Here is a 9,886-nt window from a genome sequence, read left to right on the forward strand (position 1 = left end):
GGTGGAGTTTCCCCACGGGAGTTTGCAGGGACCCTGTTAACAATGGTCAGCACCTGGCTTGGCGGATGCTATGCCAGCCCCGACTCTCTGTCCCTTGGTTCTCACAATAGGCAGTGAAGCAGGTGGACCACATGATTTCCACGGTCCAGATGAGGAAATTGCAGGCCCCAGTGGTTGAAGCTCAGGCCTGGCCCCGTCTGTGCTCTTGACCTGGGATGGTGCTCTCCTGGGCCTGTGTCTGTGAGCTGAGGGGCGTCCTCCTCCTCACAGTCTGCTAGTCACTCTAGGTTCGTACCCCCGTCTACATTCCTTTCTTCCTCCTTGAGTTTTCTCAGCCAGCATCTCCTTATTGGGTGTGTTGGGGCAGGAGGGCGCTGTAGAGCAGGCAGGGGGGGGGGGTCCCAGGGTTGAATCCCTCTCTCTAGAGTGACTCATGTCCTCCTTTGTTAAATGGGCATAATGACAGCCCCAGTTCATCTGCAGGTGCTGCCCTGTCCATGGCAGAGGAGATGCTAGAGCAGCCCACCTCTGTCGCACCTGGCCCCTTGGCCTCTTTGTTTCAGGTGGGCACATTCGGGGACAGGCCTCGACTCTGCTCTCTGGCCTCATCCATGCCAGACTCCGTGAAGTTGAAGGAGCTCAGAACTTGGGAGGTTGCTTGGCTGTGCCAGAGGCAGGAAGAGAGCGGGGCCTGAAGGTGTCCCTGATGGAACAGGGAGGCCCCGGGCCCTTCCTCCAGCCCCTCAATCCTGGGACTCTTGGAGGGGCTTGATTGGGCCCTGTCTTGTTCTAAAGAGCTGTTCGGGGCTTCCAACTTCACGCCGCCTTGATAGGGTGTTGGGGATGGACTCCCGCCCAGGCTGGGGAGCAGAGATGGTGCTGGGGACCTTCTCAGGACAGGAGAGGTGGCCCACCACTCAGGTCTTGGATGCTGCTGGCCCCTGGCCATCCCTGTGCCTACCCAACAAGTCAGCAAGTCCCTGGTGGCAGGACCCAATCCTTGGGCCTTGGGAGGAGCGAGCATGTGCCAAGTGGGCAGGTTCCCTGCTTACCCAGAGGCCTGTGTGGGCTCAGGCTCCTGCCTGGGCCTCAGCCCCCCAACAGAAATGCCAAACCCGGTTTTTCTCCCCCTGTTGTTGGCCTTGAAGGTTCAGAGCAGGTGTCTGCTGGGAGCTTTGAGCTGTGGTGAGACCCTGGGTGGTCTCCGTGGGGTTTGGCCTCAGTGTTTACTTGCGACATGTGGGTTAAGCGGGTTCCCTTGCCCCCAGAAAGGCGTGTGGGTCCTGAGCCCAGCCCTCCATGGGCTTGGTGCCTCCGTGCCCGTCACCGCTCGGGGCTCCGCCGTGTCTGTGCGTTTATCCGTCTTGTCACGTGAGACAAACAGCCACGCCAGCCCTGTGGTTGCAGGGGAAGCTGCCCGTCCTGCTGCTCGGCCGCTCCTCGGAGCTGCGGCCAGGAGAGTTCGTGGTCGCCATCGGGAGCCCGTTTTCCCTCCAAAACACCGTCACCACGGGGATCGTCAGCACCACCCAGCGCGGCGGCAAGGAGCTCGGGCTCCGGAACTCGGACATGGACTACATCCAGACGGACGCCATCATCAACGTGAGCCGGGCCCCCCTCCACCCGCTGGGGACTGGGGCAGGCTTTGGCCGGAGGAAAGTCAGGCTTAGAAGCCAGGTGTTGAGTCAGGATCCTTGTAGCACGGGGGTTCCCTCTGAACCTCTGAAGTCGGGGGACGCCGACGGTTGGCAGCACCCAGAGCGATCCCTGCCTCTCCTACCACAGGGGCCTTCGACCTGCCCGAGGGCTGCATGGCAAGGGGCTCCTCATCCCGCCCGGGGAAGGTTGCTGGCTGCCCTGCCCCACAGGCCCCTTGGGCACATGGAGGATGTGCAGAGCCTCCCTTTCTGGCAAGAGGGCCACTCACTTCGCAGGGCCCTGTAGCCTTGAGGTGGCCTGAGCTCTGCCCTCTGCCCTTGCCCTAGGCCACAGCCTGAGTGCCGGGCCTGTGCCCCCACGCCCTCTCCTGAGACTGGAGCTCTCGGTGCTGCTTCGGAATTGGACTCCCTCGAGCACCACGTTTCTCTTCTTTGTTTCTGAGAGCAACTCCCCCCACCTCTGTCTGAGAAGTCAGAAATGGTGTGTTGGTCCAGCCTCTGCCCCTCGTAGGTTTTATTCTCAAACTTCCTTCCAATCTGCACGAGGTTCTGGAACCAGGACAGACCATATGGATTCCAGCCCCAGCCGCAGACAGGGGACCTACCAAGGGGGCTGTGCAGATTTGGACCCCATGATCCAGGAGCAAGTGGGCAGTGGGCCTCACCCCAGGCCAAGAGAGTGGGATTAGAGGCGGTAGGGCCTCTGAGTCTAAGAGCCCCCAATTCCCCTCTATGGCAAACCCTTAAGTTTCTGAATCATTACAAATCTCAGGGAAGAACCGGACCCCATACTCCAGGCCCGGTGCTCAGAAAGCCTCCAGGCAAGGACAGATTGAAGCATGTTACGACACAAGTATAACCTTCCTTTTTCTGTTTATTTCAGTACGGAAACTCGGGAGGCCCCCTGGTAAACCTGGTAAGGCCTGTCATTACCCATGTTGTGGTTTGTTTTTATCTGTGTGCGTGCTGTTTTGTTTTAATTTCTTTCTGAACATGAACTTGCAAAAACGTGTTATCCAGTTCTTGTAAAGTGAGCTCTGAGTGGACTGTATGTCTGCATATCACCCTATACACCTTTTCTGGAAGGAGTAGGGCCTGCCAGAGTTGAGGCTGGGGAGGGAAGGCCCTGGGACATGCTGGTGTTCACAGTCTCAGGCCAACGCAGTGGAGTCCGGGGCCAGTCCAGGCCAGAGAGGGAGCAGCTTTGTGCTGAAGGTCGCAGCAGAGCTGTCGTTTGTAGGGAGCACCTCCTCCAGATCCAGTCCCCAGGGCAGGGAAGCAGGGAGGAGCTTCCCCAGGCCAGGAGCCCTCCCTTAAGACCTGCAGGAATGAGGAGGAGCAGGCTGCTCACAGCATCTCCCTCCCTCTGAACTTACATCCTTGAGCGTGAGAAGCAAAACCTGGAATCACAAACTGTCAGAGCCAGAGCGAGGCTCAAGGGCCACTTGAGATGCTGGAATCAAGGTCATCTTGGGCAAGGCCTGGACAGCGGTGCCTCCTGCAGGGTCCCTCCGTCCCTTGGTATTGGGCCTGAAATCTGAGCACTTGCAGGAAGTGTGAGAGGTGATTGCTATTGTCTTGGCAGTCTTCCCTGCCCTGCAGAGGAAACTAAGAGGTGCAACTCTGACACTGCCCTGCCCTCTGTCTCCCGGTCAGTCACAGCAGCATCTGCGGAGACACTTTCCTGCAGGGGGCGGGGGGGGGGGGGCGTCAGCTCCCAGGCTCTAAGGTCATTTCTGACATCAGTGAGGCAACTATTGCCTCAAAGTCACTGGAAATGGGAGAGGCAGGAAGGCCACCTCAAGATTCAGAGATTGGGGAAATGCATTCGCTTTGAGAGGAGCCAGCATGTGTCTTGAAACTGCACACAGCTGTGGCCTGTGCTCCGGCCTGGGGTGTGTGCGGCTTCTGAAGCTGACTGCCTGTGTCCAGGCCTCTTTCATACAGACTCTCTGCTCCCCGGGGTCCCAGCTGCCAAGCCCCAGGCGACACAGTAAGCCATTTCTCCTTGTTTCAGGACGGTGAGGTGATTGGCATCAACACTCTGAAGGTGACCGCCGGAATCTCCTTTGCAATTCCATCTGACAAGATCAAGAAGTTTCTAACCGAGTCCCATGACCGGCAGGCCAAAGGTAAACAAGGTCCAGAGGGCCTGGGACTTTGGAGATCAGTTCTAAAGCTTTACTGCCCCTGATGATATGGGGCGGGGCACAATGGCAGTCCCTAAAACCAGTTGAGTAGGCTCCTATGAGGAATTGAAAGGGGGTGCCCAGGACTATGCCGCAGCCCGGCTGGCTGGGCCAACTAACCGGAGGGTGACGAGCAACTTGTGTAGATTGATACAGCAGGAGTGGGAGCCGTTTATCGTAGGACAGGAGGGGTATATATACATTCCACACAGCTTATCCTAATTAACATAAACTAGATACAGCAGTCAACCAATCAGGAATCTCCACACTTAATGGCTCGCTGGCGTTACTTCACAAACCACTCCCTCTGCAAAATGCCAGGCGCCATCTTGACTTGTTTGCAGACTCTAACAGGACTAGCAGGCCCCTGGTACCGGGTCACAGGTATTGGAGCATTTTTGTCCTGTGATCATGGATATTTCATTTGGTTCTCATTCTAGTCTGTCTCAGACGTGGGCCCAGGTGACTTCTGTGCACTATATCAGTTATCATTACATCACTTGACTCCTGTGACCCATTAGGTAGGAATGAACAGTCCCATTTCATGGCAAGAAAACTGAGATTCAGGGAGCACATTCGTCCTGCAGATGTCTGCATCCACCTGCTCTGAGGAGGCTGGGGGCTGGGTATGGGCAGCCCACAGGGCCCCTTGCAGGTGTGATGTTTAGTTATGCTGGGGAGGGCGGAGCTGGCAGCAGTCAGACAGATAAGATAACATCACACAGCAACAAGTGCCCCAAGAAAATGAGGCAGGCGGATGGCCAGGGAGGGACAGGCAGGACTGACCATGGAGCCAGCGAGGCTGGAGACGCCTCCCAATCCAGACTGGGTGAGTGGGAGCCAGCGTGTGTGTGGGTGGGGGGCAGTGCAGACAGAGGCCAGTGGAGTGGGCACAGACAGCAGGCACTTGTCCCCTCGAGTGGCCATGAGCAATCACCCAGGGCAGGTGCAGGAAGCCAGCCAGGGCCAGGAGCGAGGCTCACGCCACCAAGGTGTGGGGCCTGGGCTGTGTTTTAACCGCACGGGAACAGGGAATCTTATGACAGATTGCTGTCACTGGAAAGAAAGGCCACTCTGGCAGCCAGCTGGGAGGGGACTGCAGGGTGAGGTGGGAGCTGGAGGCCTGTTAAGAGGCTCTGGCAGTGCTCCAGCCGAGAGAGGCCTGCGCAGCCCAGGGCAGCGTGGAGGGGGAGGGGGCAGAGAGCCAGCCTGGGGGAGGGCCAGAGGTCAGTGACAGTGAGGATTAAGGACCCCTCGTAGGGTTTTGTCTACTAACCGAGAGGGAGGGACTTTTCCAAGGTCCCATAGCAGGCAGGAGTCCAGACCAGCATGTACCCCGGCCCCAGCCGATGCTGCCCTGGCCCTGACCCTGCGCTGCAAACTATAGCATCAGACCCCTGGCTCCTGTGTCCCCGCCACCCCTGCCAACTGGGCTGACCTGTTGTCCCTTTTGTTACACCAGGGAAAGCCATCACCAAGAAGAAGTACATAGGGATCCGAATGATGTCACTCACGTCCAGGTGGGTAAGCAGGAGCGTGTCTGCCAGCATTGAGGTTGCCCCGAATCCCACCAGGCTGGCACCCCGAGAGAGAAGCCATCTCAGCTCCTGCTCAAACTTAAATCACACTGGGAGGAGCAGGGCTGTTGCCTGGCCCTCTGTTTTGTTCCCCCTGTTTCTGTCCTCTGGAAGACTCTGCCTGCTCTCGGACGCAGCCTGAACGGGGCTGGCCCCCGCGCTCTCAGGCCGCCCTTCACCACTTGTTCTGTTGAAACCCACATTCCAGGAGTTCCCCACGCCCGCCCAGCCCCAGAGCACCTGCCTCTCCTTGGCCTTGAGGCCGTGGGCTGAGGCGGGAGGAATGCCAGGGCGGCCCGCCAGGGAGCCAGGGACATGGTGACTGATGGGCGTGTTGTCCTGCCTGTTGCCAGGCGCATGCGAGCTGTGGGGGGAACCTGGATGGGAAAGGGGTATCTGTCCCCGCCCCAGCGCAGCAGGAGCCGAGTGGCAGGAAGCAGGACGCATTCACAGACATGTGGCTCTATTACTAGCTCATCCTCACTGTTAGCACATTGTGATGCGTGTTTTGGATGATAGCACCTTCCTTAGCGGTCCAGAAGATGGGACGGTTTTCTAAGATTAAAGTCACCCAGTTAGTTATCTCTGGAACCGAAGAGGCCGGGGTGCAGGGACGGAGCGCAGGCTGAGTGGTCTGGCTTCCCAGCTCTGACGCTTCCCAGCTGTGACCCCGACTGCTCAGGCCTCTTCTAGGATGAGGATAGCAATGCAGGTGTTCCTGCTCTGCAGCCAGGTTTGGCTCCGTGAGCGGTGGCAACTGTCACCAGCCACAGTGACTATCATATGCTTACTCTGTGCCAGGAACTGGGTTGGGCACCTTACCTCGATGGCCTCATCTGAGCCTCATCACAACCCATGCCCTAGAGTATACCATTACTAGTCCCATGTTGTAACCGAGGAACCAAAGACACAGAGAGGTTAAGCAATTGCCCAGGGTAACACAGATAGCAAATAGCAGAGCTAGGGCTGTAGACCAGGCCAACTATTAGACTGCCTGCTCCTTCAGGGTAACTGCTATTAACTGACTGATCAATAACAGGAATAATAATAATCAAGTGCTTCCTTACTATCACATAATAAACCTTTGACTCTAGTAGTAGAATTTAAAGTAGAATTGGAACTCTCGAAGGAATTTTACTTAGGACTTGGGGCAAAAGGTGAGTGTCAGCAGAGGACAGTCTGTTGGTACTTAATGTTAACACGAGTCTTTCTCTCCCGGCAGCAAAGCCAAAGAGTTGAAGGATCGCCACCGAGACTTCCCTGACGTGCTCTCGGGAGCCTACATCATTGAAGTGATTCCTGATACCCCCGCAGAAGCGTGAGTGCCACGTGCTTTCCTGATCTCCTCATGGAGCAGTGCTGTCTTTTTACTGGCTCAGTGATTGTGTCCTCTCTTGATAAATGTGGTCACGGTCAGCCAGGTCATCTGATCTGGTCCGGAGCAGGACTCATTCATGGAAGGGCATTTCCTGCCTTCCAAGGTCCTCGCTTCCCTCGGGGTCATCAGGTGGGAAGAGCCAGAGCAGGCTCTGCAGGAGTCTGGGAAGGCTGGCTGGGGAGAGAGGGTTCATGCCGCTGGGTCCCCACGACCTCAGGACCTGTCAAAACCTTTAGAAGAGTGACCCCAGTGACATCAAAGCAATATGAAAGAAGTATCTACGTCAGTGGTCAGGGTGTGTGACCTGCACTGAGGGAGGGTAGGAGCGCAGAGCAGGCCCGGAGATCACCTGGCCCACTGCCTGCTTTCCTATGATCCATGGGCTGAGAAGACTTTTGCATCTTCACTTAGCTGTAGATATTCCAAGGCAATGATAGTATTGTGTGGCATGTGAAAATGATACGAAATGCAAATATCAGTGTCTACAAGTGTTTTCCTGGAATTCAGTTCATTAGGTTACAGACCGTCTGTGGTGGTTTTTGTGTTGCTGCGGCAGAGTCGTAGCAAGACAGACGGAATGGCCTGCGAAGCCCAGATCATTTCCTATCTGGCCTTCTATGAGAAAAGTTTGCACCAGACCATGAAGGGCCACGATGGCATATGGACACTGTCATAAGGAGCTAGAGTTGCAGCTTCAGCCTGTGGAGGAAGTGCCTCCTAAGAGAAGCATCTGCCCATCCTGAAGGAATTGTTCTCTGGGCTGCAAGGCTCATTATAAGCATTTGGCCACGGTCACAGTGAGTGGCAGATGGGACCTAATGCACCCTTGCTCCCTTTGGTATGTCATAAGATTTCAGGAATGCCGTAGGGACATAGGAATTTCTGCCATGATTGATGGTTTGGCCTGTAAATCTCAGAAGGAGATACAGGGCACAGGTGATTTAAAGTCATCCTTTCCTGAATTCACCCTGGGCCTTTTGGTTCTGTGCTGGGCCTCTGTTGATGTAGAGTTAAACTGTGAGGAACGGCAACTTGACCCTTGTGTTTCCTGTGCGTTGCAGCGGTGGTCTCAAGGAGAACGACGTCATCATCAGCATCAACGGACAGTCGGTGGTCTCTGCCAATGACGTCAGTGACGTCATTAAGAAAGAAAATATCCTGAACATGGTTGTTCGCAGGGGCAACGAAGACATTATGATCACAGTGATTCCCGAAGAAATCGACCCCTAGGCGGAGGCATGAGCTGGGCTTCACTTTTCCCTCAGAGACTGCGGTGGACCATGCGTGAAGACTCTGGGCTGGTGGCACGGCGTACCGGGGACTTTGGACCGCCATTTTGCTTGTTCAGTGGAAATGCCCCAGCCAACAGATTCCTTCCTGATAGTGTTCAGGCAAAACAAATGTAATGTTGCAGATTCTCAGGCAGAAGCTCCGCCCTTCTGTACCCCATGTATGCAGCGTGCTTTATCTTGCCAGCTTGGGCTCTTCCTGCTTAGACAGTCAACACCTGTCTCCTCCTTTAACCGAGTCATCGTCTTAGTCCAACTAATGCAGTTGACGCATTGTGTAGATAAGAGGAAGGCCTCGCAGGAGCCAGAACAGTCCTGGGCATGTTCGTGCTTTCCTCTGAGTCAGCACCCAGAGGAGGAGGATGCTCAGAGACCATGGATGGGTGGATGCTGGCTTCCGAGACGGCCAAGTCCCTCTTTTAGGAATCTTCAGAACTGGGAGTGCGATGACTCTGAGTTTGAGCTATTAAAATACTTCTTCATACATTGCTCTCTGGTGTGCTTCTTTTAACAGCTGGTTGCAGTCTTTTGGAAACAATCATAATGTCAGTGGCTCCTCATTAAACCACAATGTCCAGGCAGGGTTGGGCTCTCAGTCCTACCAGTTGATTTCAAAACTATCCTTTCGGATTTACCCGAGTTATACAATCCTGCTTGGCCACCGGCTTTGTGATTGAGGGCCGCAGGACAGCTCTGCACACATCTGGAGCTCTTCTAACTAGACAGAGGCTGTTGACCTCATATATCATGCAATCAGTCAACAAAGATTTTCTAGGCCTCTGCTCTGTGCCAGGCCCTGGGCCAAGTGTGGAGGGCTGGCCAGAGCAGGACAGAGGTAGGACAGTCAGCTTCGACTGAGAAGCCAGTTCTCTTCCTGGAAGGCAGTTTGGGAGAGCAGGACAATCCCAGGACTGACCCCTTCTAAGTCCCCAGAATGTACAGGGCTGCGGCCCACCCCATTTGTCCTGGGTCTGCAATAAGAACTAGACCTCAAGCCGCAGAGTTTGGGGCAGTGTTTCTCGGTAGGTGTGACTGCAACAGGTGCAGCCTTGAGCAGCCGGAGGGCACCTTTCCTTCCAGGGAGGATTTCTGAGAGTGTGGGAAGCTGGACCCAGGAAGGCTGTTGCAAGGCTCGGGCTGGGATGTGTGCACAGGCCTGGGTCCCTGTGGGGAGCACACACCAGGGGGAAGGCTTCTTACACCAACCACTGCCAGGCAAAGGTGGTATAGTCCTTGGCCGTCAAGAGCCTTGGCTGGGGTTGTGGCTCAGTGGTAGAGCACTCGCCCAGCATGTGTGAGGCACTGGGTTCAATCCATAAATAAATAAAGGTGTTGTGTCCATCTACAACTAAAAAATATTTTTTAAAAAAGGGGGGGGCCTTGCACTAGAGGGAGGTCCAGGTCCCAGGCCCAAAGCTTAGTTCTTCCTCCGCCAAGAGTTGCGTAAGGCCCAGGTACCTGGAGAGGGTGTGGGAGCCAGGAGGCTGAGTCAGTGCGGGGCAAGCCTGTTCAGCACAGCCCAGGTCAGCGCGGGTGCTGAGCCGCTGGGGCCTGGCAGCCCGGGCTGTTTCACTCTCTGCTCTCTCCGAGTTGCTCTGCATTCTCTTCTCCCTTAAAGGTGACGCCCAGAGTGCCCTGTGGCTTCTGGGTTTGTCCTCAGGTGCGTTGCATGTGGCTGACCCTCTGGGGGTCCCTGGGCTGTGCTGCTGCCCTGTGGGGATGGTGCACCGGGTGGTGTTGAGGCCAGGGCCAGCCCTGGCCGGAGCCCCTCGTCTCCAGCCTGTTTGGAACTTGG

The 9,886-nt window shown here is 55.9% G+C and overlaps 1 protein-coding gene across 1 annotated transcript in view; it reads left to right on the forward strand.

Annotated features, from left to right (window-relative positions):
• Htra1 (HtrA serine peptidase 1) overlaps positions 1 to 8,548 on the forward strand; it is a 46,378-nt gene extending 37,830 nt beyond the window's left edge. The window contains exons 4-9 of the mRNA XM_026384237.2: positions 1,408 to 1,602; positions 2,542 to 2,574; positions 3,676 to 3,790; positions 5,310 to 5,367; positions 6,647 to 6,742; positions 7,864 to 8,548. Coding sequence (XP_026240022.2) covers positions 1,408 to 1,602; positions 2,542 to 2,574; positions 3,676 to 3,790; positions 5,310 to 5,367; positions 6,647 to 6,742; positions 7,864 to 8,032 — 666 coding nt within the window. The 3' untranslated portion in view covers positions 8,033 to 8,548. The remainder of the gene's footprint in view (positions 1 to 1,407; positions 1,603 to 2,541; positions 2,575 to 3,675; positions 3,791 to 5,309; positions 5,368 to 6,646; positions 6,743 to 7,863) is intronic.
• Positions 8,549 to 9,886: the final 1,338 nt, after the last annotated feature.

This window comes from Urocitellus parryii, chromosome 5 (assembly GCF_045843805.1).
Source record: "Urocitellus parryii isolate mUroPar1 chromosome 5, mUroPar1.hap1, whole genome shotgun sequence".
NCBI lineage: Eukaryota > Metazoa > Chordata > Mammalia > Rodentia > Sciuridae > Urocitellus > Urocitellus parryii.